The sequence below is a fragment of the Daphnia carinata genome, chromosome 6 (assembly GCF_022539665.2).
Source record: "Daphnia carinata strain CSIRO-1 chromosome 6, CSIRO_AGI_Dcar_HiC_V3, whole genome shotgun sequence".
Taxonomy (NCBI): Eukaryota; Metazoa; Arthropoda; class Branchiopoda; order Diplostraca; family Daphniidae; genus Daphnia; species Daphnia carinata.
In genome coordinates, this window is record NC_081336.1 from 4,229,277 (window position 1) to 4,253,140 (window position 23,864).

At 40.3% G+C, this 23,864-nt stretch overlaps 4 protein-coding genes and 1 long non-coding RNA gene across 6 annotated transcripts; 2 read left to right on the forward strand and 3 right to left on the reverse strand.

Moving 5' to 3' along the window:
- Positions 1-216: 216 nt before the first annotated feature.
- Positions 217-14,100, reverse strand: LOC130690095 (DNA-dependent protein kinase catalytic subunit-like). Its single transcript, XM_057513059.2, has 33 exons — positions 13,893-14,100; positions 13,610-13,788; positions 13,354-13,543; positions 13,164-13,276; positions 12,905-13,088; positions 12,614-12,828; positions 12,392-12,558; positions 12,154-12,305; positions 11,998-12,099; positions 11,687-11,929; positions 11,500-11,609; positions 11,191-11,394; positions 10,738-11,031; positions 10,445-10,676; positions 10,179-10,384; positions 7,321-10,114; positions 7,122-7,261; positions 6,800-7,047; positions 6,522-6,735; positions 6,010-6,456; positions 5,312-5,947; positions 4,958-5,206; positions 4,457-4,880; positions 4,198-4,396; positions 3,332-4,125; positions 2,972-3,244; positions 2,442-2,876; positions 1,989-2,363; positions 1,759-1,910; positions 1,592-1,698; positions 1,201-1,478; positions 540-1,117; positions 217-463 (listed from the first exon to the last, which is right to left on the reverse strand). The coding sequence occupies exons 1-33, from the start codon at positions 13,999-14,001 to the stop codon at positions 386-388; spliced, it is 11,121 nt and encodes a 3,706-aa protein (XP_057369042.1). The 5' UTR covers positions 14,002-14,100; the 3' UTR covers positions 217-385.
- A 262-nt stretch (positions 14,101-14,362) lies between these two features.
- On the forward strand, positions 14,363-17,354 carry LOC130690110 (eukaryotic translation initiation factor 3 subunit B-like). Its single transcript, XM_057513090.2, is given in 11 exon segments — positions 14,363-14,553; positions 14,630-14,825; positions 14,895-15,201; positions 15,260-15,313; positions 15,315-15,656; positions 15,713-15,960; positions 16,015-16,259; positions 16,327-16,496; positions 16,555-16,758; positions 16,828-16,936; positions 17,000-17,354. Coding segments are annotated over 11 exon segments (2,106 nt in total). The 5' UTR covers positions 14,363-14,420; the 3' UTR covers positions 17,098-17,354.
- A 380-nt stretch (positions 17,355-17,734) lies between these two features.
- Positions 17,735-19,498, forward strand: LOC130690192 (AP-1 complex subunit sigma-2-like). 2 transcript variants are annotated; one of them, XM_057513198.2, is made up of 5 exons: positions 17,735-17,842; positions 17,902-18,080; positions 18,301-18,409; positions 18,469-18,606; positions 19,147-19,498. In XM_057513198.2, exons 1-5 carry the CDS (start codon positions 17,840-17,842, stop codon positions 19,189-19,191), a joined length of 474 nt encoding a protein of 157 aa, XP_057369181.1. In that variant the 5' UTR covers positions 17,735-17,839; the 3' UTR covers positions 19,192-19,498. The 2 variants fall into 2 exon arrangements, with proteins under 2 accessions (XP_057369181.1, XP_057369182.1); XM_057513199.2 differs by lacking the exon at positions 19,147-19,498 and adding an exon at positions 18,872-19,101.
- A 36-nt stretch (positions 19,499-19,534) lies between these two features.
- LOC130690217 (uncharacterized) lies at positions 19,535-20,353 on the reverse strand. The gene is made up of 2 exons (XR_009000903.2): positions 20,125-20,353; positions 19,535-19,875 (listed from the first exon to the last, which is right to left on the reverse strand). It is a non-coding gene; the product is annotated as an uncharacterized LOC130690217 (long non-coding RNA).
- Positions 20,354-20,785: 432 nt separating this feature from the next.
- On the reverse strand, positions 20,786-21,983 carry LOC130690159 (actin maturation protease-like). The gene is made up of 4 exons (XM_057513155.1): positions 21,872-21,983; positions 21,549-21,766; positions 21,245-21,484; positions 20,786-21,173 (listed from the first exon to the last, which is right to left on the reverse strand). Exons 2-4 carry the CDS (start codon positions 21,755-21,757, stop codon positions 20,786-20,788), a joined length of 837 nt encoding a protein of 278 aa, XP_057369138.1. The 5' UTR covers positions 21,758-21,766; positions 21,872-21,983.
- Between the last annotated feature and the right edge of the window lie 1,881 nt (positions 21,984-23,864).

Here is a 23,864-nt window from a genome sequence, read left to right on the forward strand (position 1 = left end):
AAATTGAAATAGGAGGCAATGCAAAGGTGGGGCAAGTTCGTTGTCTATGTAAGCTCCGCCTTTCTGAAGTCCAACCTGGCTACACCGGGGAAACGAAACTCTGAATTGTGTACTTTACGGCTAAACCTACACTTTAACAACTTAAATATTATTTGTTGTCTTTCTTGACATGTTCGACAAATGGGTGCATAATCAGTTACAAAATCGGGGATGGAGTCCATGGTAAGCCCTTCACCTTTATTTTGCTTTATCGCATCCGAATGCGTATTTGATTTACAGTTGGATTCAATCACCTTTTCTCGGCTTCGGGTAGCTGCTATTTACAAAAAAAAAATCATTCATATGCCAATTTTTAGATCACGATTCGCAACCACTTCGATGATATTTAAATCCAAGGCTCCCATCCCCAGTACATTCGGCTTAGACAAGCAGGATCTGTGGACTGTTCAATCAAGCATTCGATCTACAAGGTACGCAGAATTAATCAATCTTTGTCCGAAATGCTTTGTTGATTAAAAAAAAAATTATGAACAGCAAACCTGTTGATCAGAAGACAGCCCTTGCTGCGGCATACTTGCTCGACGACTCAAATGTAGTTCAGCTTTTCTTTTAACAGCAGCAATTTCGGGATTCATGTCGGGGCTTGTTTGCATGCTCCCATTTCCTCGAACAACAGCAAATAATTGAGGTAAAAGCTTTTGGCCATCTGCTGTTGAGAAAATCTTGTTTTTTTGTAAATCTTGACAGGTGATGACAGAAGGGTTGAATCCTTTTAGTAAATTATCTGTTCTTTCAATGATTTGCGCGGGTGACCAGCTGGTTGATTCATTTGCCAACATAGCCTGATATCGATTTTCTGCCAATAGCTCGGCCTCCTTCAACCAATTAAGGGTAGGCTCGGTTACAAAAACAGATAGTGCCGCAATGATGGAGCCTGATTCCGCTTTTGCAACGCGCAACGTGTGGACCATACTATCACGAACTGAACCGTTAAGACTAAGGCCCGGTATTAGAAACTGGAACTGATTCGTCAATCGGCAGGATACGACTTCTGGCACGGGAAGTTGGGATGTGGCCATGCCAAACGCCATGCCATAATCAATAGCGATTATGTCTCCTAGCCGATTTAGAAGAAAACATAAAATAAACAATCTTCATAAAGCAATATCCCTTTGTAAGGCGGCATGAGAGGTAACTAACCGTTTTTAGTTGAAACCAGAGAATTCGAAAGGTGTCGATCTCCTACTCCTAATATCCAAAGAGCTGAACATTGAGTGCCATGAGAGGATGCCAGTCGATTTCGTAGATAGAAAAATGATTCTGGCGATTGGCTGAGTTTTTTCAAAGCACCTCTTAGGCCATACGGGTACACTTTATCAGCGAGCTTGGAATAGTCATTGAGAAGCTGCTGTTGGGTTGCAGTTATAAAATGGAGTGGGTTTTTGCCTGAAAATTGTCTCTCAATGTCGCGCTTGAGACTATGGAATATAAAGTTATCAGGTTACTCCATAATAAACATTACTTAGAAACCAATACATAATCACGAAAGAATAGCAAATAATAACGGAAATAGCCTGTGTCTTTTACTTACGATTTCAGAGACGAGCGGAAGTGAATATCGGTGTCTAGAAAAGCTTTTAAAGTAAGTGTTTCGGGTAACCATTGTAATATACCGAAAGCTGTTGTCAAAGGTATGACCTGATATAAACATGGCTGTTATCAACCTAGGTTCCAAATAGAAAATTTTTAAGCAAATACCTGGAAGGTGCGAATCCGCAGACTCCGTTTTCTGCTCTCGACATCCCTGACGAGAGCTACATCGATTGAGTTGATTAACTGAACGATTCTTTCGTCCTGTCTCAAGTCCTCACCATGTTTAACAAGTACAGGATATTCAACAGCACCGTCCACTAAAACATTCATTTAAAACGCAAATACAAGATCGGTATAAAAGGGCCAATGAAACATGTAACTGAATTCCAACAAACCTACGATGGTTAACCGTACTGGAAGCTGTTTTGACTGAAGGTAGTGAAGATCGTCCCTAAAGGTTTCAATCTTTAGGGTCTTTCCATTCAATCCTGGAAGTTCCAACTTATTTACGGTCCCATCGTCGATACGGTAATTTGCTAACCAAGGAGAATAATCTCGAAGGCTTTTCTGACCAGGAAACGTTTTCTTTTTGAAGGAGTCCAGCGAATTTAAAAGTGATTTGATGTGACCTTGATCCAACGACTCTTGAAATTTTCCCGTAAATGCTTCGCTAAACGAATAGTGAGTGTGGCCGTGGGCTGACCTAGCTGTTGGTGGAGGCAAATTCAAATACTTGGACTGAAAAATTGGAAAATCTTGCGCATAAGTCTCTGTTGAAAAGAAAGGGGAGAAAGGACGATACAAATTATTAATGCGAGTAAATGGTACCGCAAGAAAATAATATGTACCTGAATTCAACAGTTGGCGTGCAGCCTTTTCTGGGGGTTTAAGGTAGTCAATACTTTTCAAAAACATTTCCCATGTTTGGTCAGTCAACAGTTTAGATTCAAGAAGGCTCGTCTCGCTCTTGGTGAGCGCTTCCGCACCAAGACTGAGTCGCGTGAGGCCGAAGGGTATTTTGACGTAGATGGGATGTTGTTCTGCTATATCAATAAGCAATTTTGGAATTGCCGAAGATGACGTGAAATACGAAACGAGCTGATTAACCCAAGGCAAGAACATGAATAAAGGAACGTGACAGCTAAATGTCTCGAACGCACGAGTGTCCGCACAGTCGTCTTTTAATGCCAAAATTACTAGGGGGAACAGGCCCTGGCCATCAAGTGATCCGTAACGCATAGAAGAAAGAACTGATCGCGTCAAGCCATGTCTATACTCCTCATCTACATATTGAAGAGAAAAAAAAATACAGAAAAATAATAATATATTAATAATAACTTAATGTTGCCAGAAATGTACGTGGGAATCGAACTTTTACCCGGCATGATATTTTTCCATTCCGAGAAATATTTTGCTAAGATGAAATAGGCTTCTGCCATGTCGGAGTTGGTCCCTTGCATTTCAGCAATTTGGGCTTGGCGTTCCGCGTGTTTCAGTCCAACCTGGATGATCTCTCTAGGTTGAACATTCCATAGCTCAACTAGCTTTGCCTGTCTACTAGCCAATTCTTTAGGCTGTATGTTATCGACCAGTTGAAATACTTGCGCGCATAGGGATGCCTCAAATCTTTCAAGATCGATTTCCCATCGACCTAAGCAGAAAGAGTTAAATTTTGTTTCAATATTAGTTCCTTTGCTCTTGCCCAATCCGACAATTTAAATTCTGCCTAGGGATTTACCGTTCTCCGGAACATCAGCGGAGACAGCTACTGCACGACTGATGGTTTCCTTGGCCAAGATGAACCGATCCAAATTACTTGCTCCAACATCGGAGTCCAACAATGATTCCATGGTAAGAATTTTGCTCTGAATCAAATGATGAAAGGGCAACATCTCTTGAAAATCAGTAGTTCCCGTCACAAGTTTGCGGGCTAGCTCAGTGTTTTTTTGTTCTAAGGCAACGGTAGCCAGTTTCAAACGAAAGGATTTAACGGATGCTAAATTCCTTTCCGTCTTTGTGCGTTGAGCAAAAAATGTTCTTAGTGCTAAGATCGTATCCCATACAAGAAGACTGTCACCCGTTTGAGGGTGACTAGCATTCGGAATGATATCAGAATGTTCCATGAACGTCTGAATCTCGGTGATAATGCAGACGTGTTCGAGGAGGTTCCTGCGACCTCCAAAGTTCAATGGAGACAGCTGACTGTATCGAGAAAGAAATTTATCCGTGGCCTTGGCAATGCAAATGGCAGCTCGATCTTCGTTTCCATTCCTTAAAGCCAATGCAGCCAAATCTGCCAAAAGAACAGGATCAACGGTAGACAAGGGAATGTTATCAAGTTCCCGTGCTGCGGGACCAACTTGAAAGTTTTGCAAGGCATTCCGTACACGAAATCGGATATTCCATGGCTCTTTTTTGGGATTAAGGCCGCCAATCTCATCCCACTGTCCAAGTTCCTCGAGGCACTTTAGTCTACATTCGTCGCAAAAATTCATTTCGGCTGAGGATGGAGTGTCGCTCTTGAAAACTTGGCTGTGAAGAACGAAGAGTTGATTTAGAAACGTAAATTACAGAAAGCTGGAGACAAAACGTAGAGGGTAACACCTGTAATATTCGAAAGCCTTCCTCCAGTTGTGTTTCGACTCGCTCTCAATGGCTTTTTTAGTTGACTCTTTGCAGTCTGTTAGATGGGATACAACCGCTCTAACATTATCCACATTTTGAATGTCTCCATACAGGTTTGCTACATGAAACCAGCTACTCTGATCCTTTACTTCTTGACGTTTAGGTTTCTTACTTTGCCCTGCATGGAAAGATTACATGGACTTTATCAGATAGAGCCATAATCAAAAACGATATTTACCTGGAAATGGACGGTCTGGGAAACAAGATTCAAGCACTAAAATGCCTAAGGCCTGAAGATGACTCGCTTTAACCAGTTGAACTAGTTTTCCGGAGTCCATGGCAATTTCATCTGTATTGGTCCAAAAATATTCTAAGATTGCCGCTACCAAATTGAAATTGCCGCTTCGTAACCGATAATTTTCCACTATCGATTGAAGGGAGGTATTCAACTTCGATACAAATACTTTATCATCGCCTTGGATTTCTCTAACTTGTTGCCGCAAGACAGTAAGAAGATGGCAAAACAAGGATTTGGCAATAACAGGATCATTGCGTGCAACAGCGCAGAGTGGGGCGATGAGAGAAGACGGCGGAATTTGAATGTCAGGCAGTTCACCTGTACGGTACTTGCGGTAAATCGTCGGTTGACTAGATGCTTTATTCTATGTTTCCAAGAAGTAAAATATGGAAATTACTAACATAATTCATGAAGCTTAAGTTATAAAAAAAATTAATTTACAGAGCTTCTTCCCCGATTTTCATAACTTGGTTTCGCGGGGGGCGGACCGGTTGTGGTGAATCTTTTCCAAGACTTCAGTGGACTTTTAAAGGTTTCTTTTTCAACAGTTTCCGTTGTTGTCTTCATCGCTGCTTGATTCGTAGAAGACGGTTCCGTTGAAAGGGTTTCTGTCATCAGCCAATTGGCAGGTGATTGAGTTGACGAAACCGCAGTGGAACTTGAACTTTGCGTTGCACGTAGGAATCCAGGCTACACAGGGTGAAAGAAAACGAAAGGTTGTAACAAAAATAATTAAATTCCAAAGGGTACACAAAAAAAAAAATATATATATAAAACATTAAGACTTGAATTTACCTGAATCGTTCCATAAGAAAATCCCCTGCCAAAATTACTCCAAGACGGTCGTTGGGGGACCGTCTGTGAACTAAATGAAAGCAGATCAAATGACTGGAAAGGGATGTCGTCCAAGGGTTGATCAAAGATAGGCTCTCGGTAAAGATGGCTCTGTGTTGTGCGCTCGAGGAGAAAGTGCAAACAATATGGCAGGAAATAGTCTTCTGCCTCGGGAGAGTAAAAATCCGTCACGTAAGCTAGGATTCGATCCATAGTGCCATTAGGCAATTTCTCAGCAAGAAAATTTTGCATTTTGATAGCGAGTTCTTCGTCCTGATCACTGCATGCTTTCAAAATTGCTTGAGCAAATTCTGGATCACGAGTATCAGTTAAATCAAAAGCTTTCTTGAAAACTTCATAGAGGCGTGAGCGGCATTCGACGTTCTGATGCCGTGACAAACGAATCAGGGTCGGCCACAGTGGTTTCCACTCCGCTACGTCAACCCGCGGAATGAGATCTTTGACTAATGCGAGCATAGGACACAATTCAGCAGGATTTGACCCTTTTAGAATGGATTCAATAGTTTGAAAACCAATTTCTTTCCAAGGATCTTCCATGTAGTACCACGATCTTGCCACGACTTCCAGACACCGTGACTGTTACAGCATAAACCAATTACTTAGAATAGATTTAACTTCATTTAAAGATTTTTTGTTACCTTCAACGCTCCATAAAAGCCCGTAAGTAGTGAAAGATTGGCGCTAGCAAATGTTGAGAGGATGGCTGGGTGTCGGATTGCCACTTCGTACAAAAGATCAATAAACACATCAATTTTTTTCCTATTATACCACATTTGAAGTGCATCACAGACAAGCTTTTCAAACTCGTGATCGGCCTCTCGGATAAGAATGGATCCGCATAGGGCTGCACATGAACGCGTCAAATCCCGTTTTTCATCCAAAGTCAACCATTTTATCAACTGTTGCTTGAAACGGGAATTGAATTCATGATTTTTCGGTAAAAAATCATGCACAATAATCGCATCCAAAATGAGCAAACCCAACTTCCTTTTGCTCTTGTCGGGAGACAGCAATTCTTCAATTAGTTCATACGGTATATTTAGCGAGATCTTGTTCCACACCGAAAATATGGCTCTGACCATTTCCTTATGAAAGTACACACTTTAGTTTATCATCGAACATAATATGATATTACGAGAATTATACTTACAACGTTATCTCGCAATATCTCCGTGTTTTTATTCTCGATATTTCTCAGGATCAATTGTACCAGATTGGACGCTGCTTGAGCAAACTCAACATCGTTAGCTGATGGCGGCGCTTCGTGTGACCATTCTAGCATCATATCAAGCGCCTCACGGAATAAACTGTTGAGTGGTTCCCCGCCAATTTTCCGCAATAATGCTACTAACATAGCTTTGTACCTAAAGATTCAAAAAATGACATGAAAGTTACAATGCAGCATTTGTGAACCCCAAAGTGGCTTACCAGAAGTTTGCATAAATTCGGAATATAGATTTCAAATTCACAACCAATCGAATAATGAATAACGCAACGTTGTTGTGGGCATTGGGATTAAGTAAGGCTTCTCGTAAACTGATCATCCATTTTGGTTCAGAATCAGCAAGTAAAGTTTGATTGGCGTAAAAATTGTTGAGAAAATTAACCAATAAACTCATGCACGAGTGTTTGTTCAGGTCATCTACCGTCAGATATAAAACGGTTGATGCGTCGCCCTATAGTTGGCATGACAAAACAACATTTAAAAAACAGAATGACCAAGTAACTTTGAATAAGTTTAGTAATTTACGATAGTTGGCGACGAAACTGGAAGATTTTCCTCTTCATCGTAGCTGCCAAACTTGGTCGGTAATGACGCCTGGTTGAAGTCGAAACGATAAACGTCTTCGCTAAGGCTTGACCCAAATAGGAACTGGGATGGAATGTAACCTATAAATATATGTTAATGCAACACTGCTATTTAAGGTGAACTTATTTCGGATTTAAACCTTTAGTTGGCCGATCCTCAGTTGAGACGGTAGGAAGATGAAGACGAAATCTTTTGCGGTGACGTTCCACTTCGGCCACTAGATTGTAACGCTTAGTCGTGCCCACCACGGCATTCCATAGTGCGAGTTTTTGGTTCATAGGTCTAAAGATAAGTTTATCCATCGATTCTTCGTCCAACGTTGGTGTTACCGACGCGATTGACAGGACCAATCGAAAAGAAAATCTCTCCATGTTTTGATAGATTTCCAATTCGTTTTCATTAAACGGAGCAGTAGCTTTTCTTATGTTCAACGCAAGCTGCATGATGTATTTGAGGAGATCCCGGCCGTTTTCTGAGGGCTGTTGGCCATTTCGCAACGTACAGAAATTAGTATTGAGATGACCAGTTAGATTTCGGTAGTCTACACGAACAATGGCGACCTCAAATAGGGCACAGACCAAAATTTTGTGTACAAATGCTTCAACTCCACCACGAGCTTCCTCACAAATTTGGATGATGTCCCCTAGTAACTCGCTGACATGTCGTTCGACAACTGCACTTCGGAGCGCTTTCAGTAACGATGTGTACAGCATTTCTATGGCGTCAAATCTGGTCTTCCAGTTAATCGATCGGGTTTTTGCGTGTTGATAAAGCCTATTCAAAATTTTATCCAGCGAAGTTCCAGAGAGACTTTCTGTCCAATCCTCGTTTTGGACCGATTTGATAAATGGATCGAGACAAGGATGGTTGGGCTCTAACGCAAACACATCGACGAGGAAGTGGAATACTACTGGTACACGTATTAGTCCAATCATCCGGTTAAATATAGAAAAATAAGCTGATTTGTCTGAATCTTTTTCCAATTCGGTGGTCTTGCTGGGGAAATTGTGGGTAAAAAACTGTTGTAAAGAGGCAAATAGCGTCTTTTCTTCGGACTCGGAACAATCGACGACGAAGACGTTTAATAGCTGGACTAGGTCACTAGCAAGGGTTACGTCGGTACGTTGATTCCAGCAGCCGATGACCCACTGCTTGAGATCGCCGTTACGTCCCACAGCATCAATGTCAATGCTTGCGAGGCAGTTTACTAACAACTGCAAATTGAAGCTTTGTCCGTAAGATCCTGCATGTTTTTCAAGTACTTTCCACGAATCTAGCACATTTTGAACGATCCATTTTCTTTGGTCGGGAGAACGCTGAGTTTGATTGGCTGTTTGCAAAAGTTCTAGAAGTAATGCCCATTGTTGTAAATCACCATTACCCTCTTGAGGAATAAAAGGCAGCACGCTCGACATTTGATTAATCACAACCGGGAAGATGAGGTGGCCAAGCTTTGAGCGCAGGTATTGGCCATACGTCACGATCACGCCTGGAATATTGGCAGGGTTTCTAAATTCATTAGAAAACACTTCCATGCTGAGTCCAAGTAACAAAGCCAGCTCTATTAATAACGCAGACGCCCTTACACGCACTGCAGAGGACACACTGTCTCCAGTAGATCCACTGATATTTAACGACGCTGATTCGTTATTAACAACATTGTCAACAGCTAATTTCAGTAGCGCAGATGGTGATTTGTCACATGGGAAACCAGCACCCACACAGCCGCTTTTTACGATTAGGGTCAGTCCCCGAACAATGTCCAGACTACGTGTCTCGGCTAAATTCAAATGCTCCAATCGAAATTCTTCTGAATTTAGAACTGATTCTATGACTTTCCTGTCGGGTGTTAAGAAAGGCAAAAGGGTTTCCAAACACGCGTAGAATTGTTGTTGCGATCCAGAGGCGTCAGAGAACCCCAGTCGCGCAGGAAGAAGACACGCGCGGATCAATGTTTTGATACGCATAAATTTTCTGTTTTGCGATTTTGTTAAATATTCCGTTAGAAAGCCTAGCCACGCCAGACAGCTTTCACTTGTTGTGTCGTTCAACGGCACTTCTTCTGTAGAAAGTCCTTCGTTGAGCCGTTTTTCAATGCTTTTAGCGAAGTTTTCGAATTGATCTGAGAAGTCAACGTCGTTGTCACATTTGTTTGTGTCAATCACACCAAACCCAAGTAGATGGCGATAGACGTCTAGACGAGCTGGGAATGGGAAATTCTCCGGAAAACGATTTTCAAGTGGCTGTTTCGAGAAAAATTGAGTCATCACTTCAGTTAGCGATTGCGGACGGGCCAAAATGCCACAGAGCTCCAAACAAATATGTCGACAATGCCGCTGTGATCCTAAAGTGTGATTCAATAAAAAATCAAGCAGTTCAGGCAAAGTTCCCTGGATAAGGAAAGGTGCTACTCGTCGCCGACTATCCGGATGCTCGAAGAGATTTCTCTTCAAGCTAACCGTTTGGGTTAGGTGGTAAAGCGCCAGTTTAGATTGATGAAGGATTTCCGTTGAAAACGGATCACGTTCTCCGAGTGAAAGACTAGTGACAAAGTGGGTCAATAGATCCAGGGTGTAGATGGACGTAAGTGGATCAGATTCTCGCATAACGCGATACAGTCTGTTGAACACGATTGCAGCTCCATGCCTTTGATGGAGGGACGGATGAGTGGCTGACGCCCGAAGTTTTTGAAAGAGAAAATCTGGAGCTGCCGGATCATCCCAAAGTGTTGTATCGCTGCTTTGTTTGATTGTCCATTTCAGGAATTCCATTAAGCATTCACAAGCCAGATCGCGGATTAAAGAAGCATCAAGCCCTCTACATGCTGATTCCATTAACATTTCCACTAAAAGAGCCGCTTCCGCTCCCAAAACGGTTCGGGGCCCGCGGGATTCTTTTCGATAGAAGGCAGGGCGAGAGAACCAATGCACTAGCTGTAGTACATGAAGAGGTTATTATCAAACACGACATTCAATGTAATCGCATTGAGCTTCCTACCTGGATTAACAGCGCACGGAAGAGTTGACGAATGATTTCATCAGAATCTGCAGCTAAATTCAAAACGGTTGGAAATATCTTCGCATATAAGGGTGCAAGTGGATAACGAAGTCGTAGTTCTTCGGTACGACGTGAATTTGTTCCAGTTAAGAATATCACCGAGGCGTGAAGAAACTCGCAGGCAGCCATTCTGGTTTTTATCTCGCCTGCCATTCGAAGCATTAACGGGGGCACTATTTGAGCAAAAATAATTTTGCTTTTCTTACTAGTGTGCAGAACCAAATGCAGTATCCGTGGAAGAAACTGATCAAGTTGGATGATTGGCTTCATGTCGGATAACGGGAGCCCAAACTCGAGATGGCCTTTGATTTGCCATCCGGTGGCTGACCTGGCAATTACGTGATCTTCGTTTTGAGCAACCAAACGGCTGCACTTAGGCCCCATACGTCCAAGTAATCTCACAACTCTACGACGTATTTTTTCCCAGGATTCGCGTTCCTACAAAGCATTGATTATGCAGGATGGGAAAATATAATTTCTTAGCTAAATTGGACAATACTTCTGTAGATTGAATATTTTGTTTCCGTCTTTTCAATCGTTTGCCACTAATGAAGGTAATTTCTTTAGCCAATTCTTCCACATCGCTAAGATAACCTTCCAGGCATGGGAGGACTTCTTCCATTATGGAATCGAATGTTGAAAATGGCACAGTAGTTTGCCAATGTTCCAATGCATCCAACGGCCATTCAGCTAAAGGGGGATATGTCAAGCCAAGATTGAGGGCTGAAGCCAAGGCACCAGTAATAGAACTACTCAGTGAGATAACCAACCACGTGGGACTTGATAAAACGACCTAAAAGGTTTTCAAAACAAGCTAGTTAACTACTTGGAAAACAGAAATAACCTTAAATAAATTTTTTTAATGTTACAATAATAGATTAGAAATACGTAACAGAATAAAATATACACAGAAACTTGTACATAAACATAAATACATAAAGAAAAATTTCACCTGCACGGCAGAGACGAGGACATCATCCGAGAATTGCGCCAATTGATTAATCAGGCTTGTCATGTATGATTGGTAGCGGGGATGTTGAACAATCGGCAAAACTTGTCCGATTATGGACAATAGGGTTGCCAAAATACGGTAAAGGCCGGGAATTAAAGGAGACTTGGTTGACAATGCAATAACTGCTTCACCTAATGGAATAAGCTACGGATAAAAAACGGAAGCGTTAAAAGAAAATGTGTGTAACGTATACTGATAGAAAATCAGAAAAGCTAAGAAGAATGTTTTGACTACAAACATCATATTTACTGAGTTTTGCATTCGTTCCCTTGGTTCCACGGCTTTCAGCAACCCCTCGAGTAAATCGACAAGATTGTGAAACAACTGCCAATCGGCAGGATTACTGGGAAGATATTCAGCTTGAGCAAAACAACGTAACTATTAGTTAACTAACAAAATGTAAAAAAAGAAATAATCAATAAAAACCCTATAAAACCTTTTAATTCATCTTCATTCGAGTTGCCTTCCCTTGTTGACAAATCTAGACGGCCGATGATCGTAAAAATGGCACCAACCAACTGCTCGTCTAATATAGCTGAAACGTACGCACGTTCTTCCAAACTGAACGGGAGATTTTCTTGACCAGCGAAATTCAAAAGAGTTATCCACAGGAAGGTATACTTCTTTACACCGTCTGAATCAAGCTCTGGTCGAGTGGAACGAATCAGGCTCTGGGTCACTACAATAGAATTGTGATAAACTGAAAAATTCACATCTTCGAGCCAAAATTAAAAAACAAATACGTACCAATATCTCTTACAAAAGCGGAAAAATCCATTGGATTTTTTATGGCAGCATGAACACCTACCAAAAACACAGCAGCAGACCGACCGCTTCGATTTCTTTCGGCTACAAATCGACTTTTGGATTACCAATTTATTTTCCATTTGACTAAAGTTTTACCTATGTCCAAATATCGGGTGAAGAGGTGGACGAACATTCTCTGTAGCTGCTGTGTTCTTTCAATCCCCAATGGAGAAGTACAGTGCGTAAGAACAAGGCCGAGGGATTCAAGGCAAACTGGCAAAAGATCCAAGCTCTTTGAAGTATCCTCTCTATAAAATAAAGTGTGATGATAACAATAATAGATAAAGATAAATATTGCAGTATTAGTATTATTCACTATACGGTATATGCGTACTGGATGCAAATTACAGCTGTCTTATTAAAAAGGTACATAAAAATGTGCCATATATTATCCCCAGTGACTGACAAGCTGCACTCGCCCAATGCTTTCAATCCAACAGTTCTCAACTGAAGAGATGAACGATCAGATTCCAAAACCTCGCGCAGGTTTCTGACAAAAAACTAGAACAGATCTTTAATATAACAAAACAAAGAAAACAATTGATATTGTCGGAACCTCAAGGATTGTCGATTTTTTTCCTACATCAGCTTCACTTTTCAAAGATTTAATACTTTCTTCGATAAACTTTCCCAATGCGTTTAAACTAATTTCGTGGATTCCTGGTTTTTCGAGCAATACATAAGTTTTTAGTGAATCGAACCACATTTTATATTGCTTCAAAAGCCACTTGTTGAATAGAGCTGCGTGCTCCGCCAGCATATTTAATACAGCTATACAACAAGTAATAAAAGATGCAAATAATGGCAGAAATTGTACGATAATAAGAAAATAACTTTTTAAAAATACCTTTAGGAGTAAAGCTGATTGTTTTTTTTTCGAAGTTGGGGTTTCGGGATATTAGCATTATCAAGTAACCATGAATTTTTTCTAGTAACTTTTGATTAATAATTGATTGAAATGAATAGAGGAATCCTCTAAGAGCTTCTAGACAGCCTCCGACAACTCTGTCTTTATAATCATGCTGTTTCATCTAACAAGGTGCATAGAAAATCACCATTCAAGCAAACAGAATTATATGTTGGGTTATGTCCACAAATAGGATTACCTCCTTTTCCATTTCATAAAGTATTTGATTGATCATTCGGCTTGCCTTTTCTTTAAGTGTGTTTGGAAAATATTGAGCAAGCCTTCCAATAAGTATTAGGAATTCCATTTTGGCTAAAAGATCATTTTCAAAATACAAAAATTATAATAATTCAATGTATGATGTAACAGAAACTTGAATATCTCTTTACATTTGCTTGCATTATCTTCAGCAGATGCTGCCATTTTTTCAAAAAGCTTATTTGAAAGTAAAAAAAAATCCAACTCATCTAGTACTTCTCCTGATGATAGCTGGGCAGCAATAACAACTTGGGAAAGAACAGAATAGGAAGCTTCTCGTAATTTAGCATCTTTAGAGTTCATATACTGCAGGATGGAATTCTGAAATGCGATTAAGATATCCATTACTCTCACTTTATTTTTCTAGAGCAAATGTTAACACATTACTTTGATAACTACCAAATGGCTACTCATTGCTTCTTTGAATTGCTCAAGCAAGTAAGCAAAAATTTCCAACACATTTTTTATTATTTCCACTGTGTTTCCTTCCTTTCTGGAATCTCGGAACGAGGACAACAATGGCACTAATCCATTTTGTCTGTTCAACAAAACTAGGATAACCGATTCTAAAAAACAGCAATGAAGAACTAAAGGCATTGCACGAATTTGTATGTTCTTTCCGTCAGGTAGGCGGGATCAAGTTTTGTTGCAACCAATTTCGAATACATACCGTTCTTTTCTTTGAGAACTATTTCTTTTATATCATTTACTTGTTCCGATACATTTAAGCATGTTCCAGAATGCACCTGAAATAAGTAATCTTCCAATATATTTTCCATTCGTAAATATTTATGTGGTTTCCCCACAACTTTCCAGTTTCAACATCCAACTTTCAACATAGTGTACTGCACAATCAACGTTTTCATCGACGGAAAATCATCGCGCCTAGAAGCATCTTGATTTCGGCTGCTAGCAATTGCTTAGTTGCCACGCACTGAAAAAGCTTTTAATTGTCCTTCTTTCGCTGGCTTTTTATTATAATTAATGCAGCATTTATTTCGACGGGTGCCAAGAAGATATGTTGCACATTTATATTCGTAACGTTCGGTTTTTTTTCTGCATTCTGTAAACTACCAAAGAGTAAAAAATTAGAAAAGTTTGTACAGTCTTTCTCGATTGGCAGTATTCACAGAAATCTGGCAGAAGCGTTCCGCCATTACAACTCGTGTCCGTCGGTGTGCAGTACTTTTCCCACATCATGGCTCGACGAAAAGAAAGTGATAGAGCTCAGCAAAATAATGAAGACTCGGATTCTAATCCTAATGATGAATTGGAAGAAGAACCCAACTTTGATGACCCGGAAGGATATGAAGACGATATTTCCGAACAAGGTACAATTGTTAATTAAGCATGTCCATACGGCAGACTGAGCATGCCGGCATTGAATCCGGGTAACTGTCAATGCAGATCTTATGGGTGACCTCATCAGACAGCGACCAAAAGAAACCGACGGAGTTGAATCGATTGTTGTCATTGATGGTGTACCCCAAGTTGGCACAGAGAGAATAGAAAAACTTCAAAACGTCCTGAGAAAGCTCTTCCAGAAGTTTGGCAAGATAACTAATGAGTACTATCCCCTGAATGCTGATGGGTCCACTAAGGGGTAATGTGGTTCTTGCCTAAATGTTATGTGTCATTCTTAACAAATATTATATTTTTCCTAACCCTCTAGTCATGTTTTCATTGAATACTCGAATGCCAATGAGGCATTGGAAGTTCTTAAAGGAACTAATGGCTACAAGTTTGATAAGAATCACACCTTCACAGTGAACTTGCTGACTGACTTTGAAAAGTATAATGAAATTCTTGATAAGTGGGAAAATCCTACTCCACAGCCATTTAAGGAGCAAGGATGCCTCCAATACTACCTCCTTGACCCAGATGCGTGTGACCAATTCTCCATTGTATATGAACAAGGAGACAAAGTTGCTGTGAACTTGAACACCCAACCTGAACCCACTCTACTAGAAGAAAGACCTGTGAGTTCATCCATATTAAATTCTTTTTCCCTCTTAATCAATTCATAATTCTCCATAGAGATGGACAGAGACATTGGTACGGTGGTCACCCCTTGGAACATATTTGGCCACCTTTCCATGCAAAGGGTATTGCCCTTTGGGGTGGAGAGAAATTTCAGCAAATTGTTCGTTTCAGCCACCCGGGAGTGCAATTTATCGACTTTTCGCCATGTGAAAAGTATTTGGTATCTTTTAGCCCCTTAGCCGATTCGAGGGCAACCGATGAACCACAAGCTATTATAATTTGGGATGTCTTGAGTGGACTTAAGCGTCGAGCTTTCAATGCCGATAAATCTCAAGCCTTGCCTATTTTCAAATGGGCACATGATGACAAGTATTTCGCCAGAATGGGAGTTGATATGCTCTCTGTCTACGAAACGCCATCTTTCGGTCTCTTGGACAAGAAATCGATCAAAGTAAGCAGCCAAATTTCTTGTTTCTTTCGTGGCATTATACATTATCTTTACTGTAGGTTCAAGGTATCCGTGACTTTGCTTGGAGTCCAACCGATAACACAATTGCATACTGGGTTGGCGAAGAGAAGGATACTCCTGCTCGCGTCACTCTTCTTGAACTACCCAGTCGCAATGAAGTAAGGGTCAAGAATTTGTTTAGCGTGGCCGACTGCAAAATGTATTGGCAAAAGTCGGGCGATTATTTGTGCGTCAAGGTTGACCGCTATGCCAAAATCCGTAAAGACAAGTCAGATATTAAATATAGGTAAGACAGACCTTAGCTAAATCGTAGAAATTCGTAACGCTCTCTTTTTGTTAGTGGTATCTACTACAATTTGGAGGTTTTCCACATGAGAGAAAAACAAATTCCTGTAGACTCGGTCGAAATTAAGGAAACTATTCAAGCTTTTGCATGGGAGCCAGTAGGTACCAAGTTTGCCGTCATCCATGGCGAACCCCCCAGCACCTCTGTCTCTTTTTACGAAGTCAAAACAGGCCAGACACCTACTCTGGTTAAAAAGTACGAGCGGAAACCATGCAACCAGTTGTATTGGGCCCCTTCAGGTAAAAATTTATTTTTCATTATTTTTTATGTCTCGAAACGTTGAACCATTGTTGCATTTTAAATCAGGTCAATTCATTGTTTTGGCTGGTCTACGAGCTATGTCTGGTACCCTGGAATTCGTCGACACGCATGATTTTACCGTCATGAATACGGGCGAACACTTCATGGCTACTGATGTAGAATGGGATCCTACCGGTCGGTACGTCGCAACTGCCGTTTCTTGGTGGGGCCATAAGGTATAACAACACAAACAAGTAAATTTTTCAACAGCATAATAACGCCGGGTCATTTCAGGTCGATAATGCTTACTGGCTGTGGTCGTTCCAAGGGCGCATCCTTAAGCGAGTTGCGCTAGACAAATTTTGTCAGTTGCAATGGAGGCCTCGACCGCCTTCTCTACTCTCGGCCCAACAAATTAAGGACATCAAGAAATCTCTGAAGAAATTTAGTGCTCAATTTGAAGTCAAAGATCGACTAAAAATGACCAAGGCTTCCAAAGTAACCATTTTTTTAAAATTGCTTAGGGTTCTGATATCTAAAAGTGTGTAATTTTTCATTGTTCTTCAGGAATTGGTAGAAAAGAGGCGCAAATTGATGCAGGAATACGAAGACTTACGCAAGCAAAAATTAGAGGAGTACGCAGAACAACGCCGCCGACGCATCGAGTTGCGCAACAGTAAGTGACTGGATAAGTTTTCACTGAGTTCGGCATTTCTAAAAAAAAATCGTTTTGACGCAGATGTGGATACGGATGAAACTGAAGGACGTGGAGGAGAATTGGAAGAGGAGACAGTCGAGTTTTTCATTAAAGAGGAGACGACATTCATTGACGAGTAGTTGTCTTGGGTACAAACGTTTACCAAAATACCTCAAGAACTGCTATCCTGTCAGCTGAAGGCAGCATATCGTGAGGTATCGTCGGATACCATTATTCGACACATCCAAAAAGAAAATGAAGACGACTATAATTTTGTGTGTCAACTATTGGTTATGGCTATTTGTGTCCCTCTTTGGTTGGAATTATCACGTTCCCTTTAGATTATCAAAAATAAATTTTGATTACCTCGTCGCGAGTAAAATTGCACGAGAAGTAATACTGAGTAATTGTCTGTGAAAAAAGTCGTTAAAAGATCGTAATATCTCGTCGGTCTCCCATGGCTAACAAGAGATTCAGGTTCATTCATTGTAATCGAAGTAAAAAGTAGAGCAGAAAATATCGGAAAATTCCATTAAGACAACCATCGTGAAAACATTCACATAGAATACGGGTTCCGCTTTCTCAAAGATCTGGAGGACACCTTACGCAGGCTTCCCACATACCTGTTCTGAGGAACGTGGAGGTAGTGGCCTAGTGGGGCTGGGTCTGGCAGCCTGGCGTGTGGAGAATGCGGGAGAACGTCTCAGATTCGCTCGCCTTTTTGGGTTTTGGCAACGCTGGCTAGAAAAAGCCGAGTGAACGACAAAGCGGGGAGAGGAGGGTAAGCAATAATTTGTGGGATATGAAACTAGGAGGATAGGCAGGAAACGTCGAGCAGAAAAGTTGTTTCTGCCATCGTGACTCAAATATTTTCTTCCAAAAATGGTACGATGTCCTTGTGTTTCTCTTGCCAATATTTGAAATTAACGTTTGCTTCTCGGCAGATGCAATTTATGCTTTTGTTCAGTCGCCAAGGAAAGCTTCGTCTTCAAAAATGGTACTCAGCCCAGCCAGACAAAGCAAAGAAAAAGATTACTAGAGATCTTGTTGCAACCATTTTGACACGAAAACCCAAAATGTGCAGCTTTCTGGAATGGAGAGAGTTGAAAATTGTCTACAAACGGTAAGGCACATTTATTTGTCTACTTCCATTTAGTTAAGCACATAGGCAATGCACATATGGTTTGTTGTTTTGGCAACATGTACTTTATTCAATAGTTTTAAGCATAGAGATCATTGATCAAAAAGTGTTGAAGTAATCTAAATTTCATCCATGTATTTCCTTCATTACCTGTGATTTGTGATTGCCCTAACAAAACAATTGACTGTTCATTCGATTGCAGGTATGCTAGTCTGTACTTTTGCTGTGCAATTGAACAATCTGACAATGAACTGCTCACCCTAGAAATCATCCATCGCTATGTTGAGTTACTTGACAAATACTTTGGAAGTGTGAGTTATGTCCACAGTTATGATTCATAGAATGTATGACAAGCAAAGTTTTCCAACAGGTCTGTGAGTTGGATATCATATTTAATTTTGAAAAAGCCTATTTCATGTTGGATGAGCTGATGCTTGGTGGTGAAGTGCAGGAGACCTCAAAAAAGAACGTTTTAAAAGCGATTGCGGCTCAGGACCTACTGCAGGAGGTTAGTAACGACGCGAAACCTGTCGCTTTATAACAGGCCCTTCGATCTCGAAAACGAAACCAAATTCTTTTTGTTCCTAAGTAACTTATAAGAAATCTCAGTGCACTGTCTCAGTGAAAGTAGAAGTAAGTGCCTTCTAATGTAGTCATGTATCAGGGATTAGTCATACAGATACCTAGTATATTTTTAGAAAATCATAACTACTATTCTATATGTTTATATATTTTTTTCATTGTACTTATAATGTGATTTGTGTGTTCCAAAGGACGAGGCAGTGGAGGGCGCACTCAGAGAAATTGGTCTGATATAGATGAACAAAAAGTCTTGTGCCTAGAGAGAGCCCTTGTCGATAACACACAATTTTACATTGAAAGAAATGGAAGAATCCTCGTTATTTTTAATGATAAAAATAATTATTAACATGTTTATTGTGTACACATACCACTATGTAGGAGTGTGAAAACCAATACACGTCACACTGTTTCTGTTAAACAATGAACGAAAATTTGAGTTGCTTGCCTTTGTCTATTTTTTTCTTAGGAAGAGACGCCACAAGGATTTTTCGAAGACCACGGACTCGGATAAATGAAACTGTAGCAACTCCATCCTGTAAAGAGATACGTGTCTCACGTTGACGCATTTACAAAAGTCTTGCAGCTATCCATGTCGTCGAGCGTCGTACCTTCCTCATTAACCTTATTAAGACCTCGTTTTTCAGAATCACTGTTCACTTTGTCAAATGTTTTTGTGCTAACCCAAGGAGCATCTAATATTCTTTAGCTAGGCTTTTCAAAAAGCAGAGCTTAGCAATTTAACATTCCATTGTGTCGCTTTTCAGTTCTATATTTGTTTGCTTGCTCTAACCTACTACTCAATACACGTCCTAGATAGCTACTGCCACCCATTGAATTTACAATCGTACTTGTGATCCTGATATAAGCCGAGATGTATTAATCTCTATCGCACATGGACAGAACAACAAGACGGAGGAAGTAAAAAATTATAACATTCGTGAGTAATAATCAACATAATCGGCGTAAGGATTCTTCGGCAGTTTCCGCCGTTGCAGTGGTGGTTGCGGAGTTGACTTATAATAGGGTTCCAGAGAGATAAGCGTTTGCAGTTTTTCGTCCCCACTCGATGTCTCTGAAGCTGAATCTCGGCGATTACCGGGAGACCGACCACTGTAGATGGTCGCTTCTGACCCACAACCGAGTAGTAAGGACAGAATCATAACAGAAGTCAGCAAAAAACAAAGCTTCTGAACTCCTTTAAAAAACAAAACAATGAAAATAAAAAATTGAGAAGTAGAAACAAAATATAAAAAGAAAAAAAGTTTAGTTTGCCAAGGAAAAGCTAAAGACTAACGTTTGGTTTAATTCTACCTAGTCGCATGCTTTACTAACATTTCAGTGATGTCGAAATATTGTCTTGCTGTAGAAAGGATACCCTACAATTCCATGTGTCGTCTTATTGGCTTACAGTAGGATACTTTATGATAACAATGAATGGCTTTACCCATATTTTGTGCAGTTCTTGATTAATTGTGAATGGAATTTTGCATGCAAACGACAGAAAAAACTAAATTCTGCAGCCAATCTGTCCAAACTTCAAACAGGAACGGCAAATAATTTACTGCCAAGATATGACAATTCCACTTTAAGACTATGAGATTGTTTCGACGACCAAAGTGCCTAGACGACTGGGTAGAATCTTGGATAATCACTTTAACCACCCACCTGTTAGCTTTGGCTACGTCCGCGGGCAATTTTATGGAGATATAGGATGGGAAAAACGTCTGCAGTGCCGTCGTGAATTTCAACTGAGCAACTTCGCAAATTTTCTTAAACGAGCTTAGCAGACTATGCTCAACGTTTTGCTGCATTATTCTTAATGTTATGCTGAACCATGATTCACCCTTGTCGATCGTACAACAATGATCTTATTTACAATGCCATACACGATACGAGACAATGTTTCTTTTAAACAATTCATTTTTATGCAACCCACATTTGATTGATACAATGCCACTCAAGACAGAGGAAGAATCACCTAACTCCACTAAGAAATTTCAATTAAGGAAAGGGAGAAAAACTCTGGTGGTATGTTTATTGGCTCATCTTAACCACCTCAGTAAAAAATTGAAAATAACCACACAAAGTACGTCTGGATATCGCAATTAGCACAAAACTATTACTTTACCGCGTAGGTCTGCTAAATTATTATTAGGTGGGAGGACATATTCTAGATCGTTCACGCGCTTCGGATCAACTTCTTGCAAATTATTATTACTGGCTTGCAAACTGTTGTAGCTCCAGATGGCCAATCGTTTACTTTTCCCATGTTTGGCCAAAAAATAAATCTTTTCTTTATTTACTAGACTAGGCAGGTCGCAACTGGCATGCACATCTGATATCCGATAAATGTTTTGCCTCAGAAGCTCTCGTGAACAACATCCGTTGTGGTTGAAACTGTCATCCACTTGAAAGAGAATTCCAACCAGCAACGCCCAATGGGCTTTATGGCCGTTTTTTAGACATGGTGAATGGTTACAATCAGCATCATACCTATTTTCAAAAAATAATGAAAACCAGTTAGGATTTATTTTTGTTTCAATACTATGGGGTAAAATCTTTACGGAACAAGAAGCATTTTGTCCGATATTAAATATCGTAACAAAACTTCGGCATCGCGGAAACCGTCATCGAGAAGCAAAGGTTTCATTTCTATACAACTGGCAAGTTCACACATAGCAAAGGAACTGAATAGTTCTCCTTGTTTGGTAATTCCCATATTTAATGCTTTTTGAAATATCGAATCTGTATCAATTGCTCGCCCATGGGATTGAGCAGCCATGGCTAAGGCAACAAGTCCACACCTAAACACACATCTTAGTAAATCTCTTGCTGTGATTGACTAGCGCTTGCTGGATAAGTATGTACTGTGGACCATTCTGCAGAACTGTAGGGGTATTTTGCCAGGCCACCAGGAAAGTACCATTTACTTTTCCATTTAGCTTCATCCAAAGTTCCACAGGATCCAAATCTATAGCAACTCCATTGCTTTTGGTGTTTTCAGATTTTGACAGGTTATTCGGGCTTCCCTCCTTTGGCAGTAATGGGAAAGGAGGGGGAAGAGGTATAGGTTCCATTAACTAGACCTGCAAGAAAACAAAAATAAGGTGATGCAAGTAGAATTAACAACGCTGCACCAAGCAAAATGTTAAATAATTTCCAATCAAGTCGACCTGACAGATATCACTTACCTATTACTTTGGACAAATAGCAATTCAGCATCAGCATCAGTATTAAATATTAGCGCCAATTATATTAAACAAAAGGCAGTGAAAAAACAACAACAAAATAGCAGAAGGAAATGTTGACAACTCATGTAAGTTAACCCGTTAACTGGGTAACAACTTTACCGTTAATTTCACTTTAGTTCATAGTTTTTTAAATCAATCGCAACGAAGAATTTTATATGGGCATAGTTGAAAATGTGCAAAATGTAAACCTTTAGTCTAGTTTTAATCATTATGACAACTTAAACTTTAAAAAAAATTTTCTTTGGGAAAAGTATTTTTGGATTTTTCCAATGTTTGCGATCAAAAGAATTTTCAGTTAGCACCCAGTAGGCCTATAACGTTTAGCTAAGAGGAATATATATTATTTAACTATGTGAGTGATTGGACAGCTAACCTCTAGTTAACGTTAACCGTAGCAAAGATGTACACCTCTTTACTTTTGGCCTGCCGAAAGAGAAAATTTTGTTACGTTGGTTACATTAAAGTTTGCGTGTAGATGGCGGAGATGCCTACTTGCCTGTTGATCATGGAATGTGGTCGACGAGAAAATTAATTTCGGGTTATTCGCCAAACTTTAACGAGTGGCCACTCCTCAATATCAATCCATTTGATTAAAATGCTGTTAAGTGCGCTGCTTACGAAAGTCGATGTCAACCTCCTTTAAAGCGCAACGGAATTTGTACTGTCTCGAAAGTACTCCTTTCCTAAGACCCGACCAAACAACTAATTTATAAACCAGACACCGACTTTTCAACGCAAAGAAGAAAACATCATGATGTAGAAAGGAATGAAACATTATGCGATCTTTCTTGGCGTTTAATCGTCATTTTGCGTCTTAATCACAATAAAAATGCAAAAAAGAGGGCCCGCCGCGTAAGAAGAACCTTCGTTATAGACCGTCAAAGTGAGTCAGCTCACAAAATTAGGGCACACAAGTGTGGTTACAATGTTGCTTCAGTACGTTCGAAGGCGAAAGCGATCGCAAATAGAAAACAGCAGAGAAAAAAATAACGGGATTTCCCGATTGTCATGGTATAGGGAGGGTCGAGCGTGCTACGTTACGGTACGATGGTTGGGAGCTTGCATTGTCACAATAATATCCGGTGGTTCGTATGGCGTAATCCACAGGCTGGTATATCAAAAACAGAAACGCAGTACTGGCGACAATGAGTACACGCCCATCCGCAAACCTCGTTACCATGTGCAGCAAAAAACCATCAAATCGTTATCGGTATCGCAGAGTTTATGACCCGCAAAATGGAACTTTAAAAAGCAACAATGCTAACCTATATAGTAGAGCAAAAGACCGTAGAAAGTTTTGTTGCAGCAAAAGGGACGTTTGCGTACATGCAACGTGCTGTGCCAACAATTCGGCATGCAAATATGGAAGTGCTGATGGAAGCCGGCATTCCCCTGCCACCTTCTAAACGTCCTCCCCTTGAATGGGCCGATCATTCACCGTCTTGGTTGCTATTTGCTAAGAAACAAACAGAGCTCATTCTAACTACTATCCACACTACAGAGGCGACATTTTCATTCCGTTTCATATTTATACCACTAATCGACACTCTCAAGACAAACGAGTTGGCCGGGAGGGGTTGGCAACACCAAACGGATTTTAAGGTGATTCACGTTTTAGTAATTCACTGCTCCCACGATAATTCAAAAAATGTATGAGTTTCCACAAATTTATCATTGCCATTTGAATTTCGTGGAACCACCCCCCAGCGTTTGCTAAAACAATCGACTTCCCACAGTAACTGGTAATTACTAATAAAGATTGTGTGCCATACGGCGAATTTTGTTTTTTGTGCTTAGAAAAAAATTTAGAGGTTAGAGAAATTAGAGGTTGATTCAATTTCAGGTGAACATATAGCCAGTACGACATATTCGATTCGACGAATTATTTTCCCGCCGTTTTGTTTCGGTACTCCCGCCCGATATGGGTGTTGCT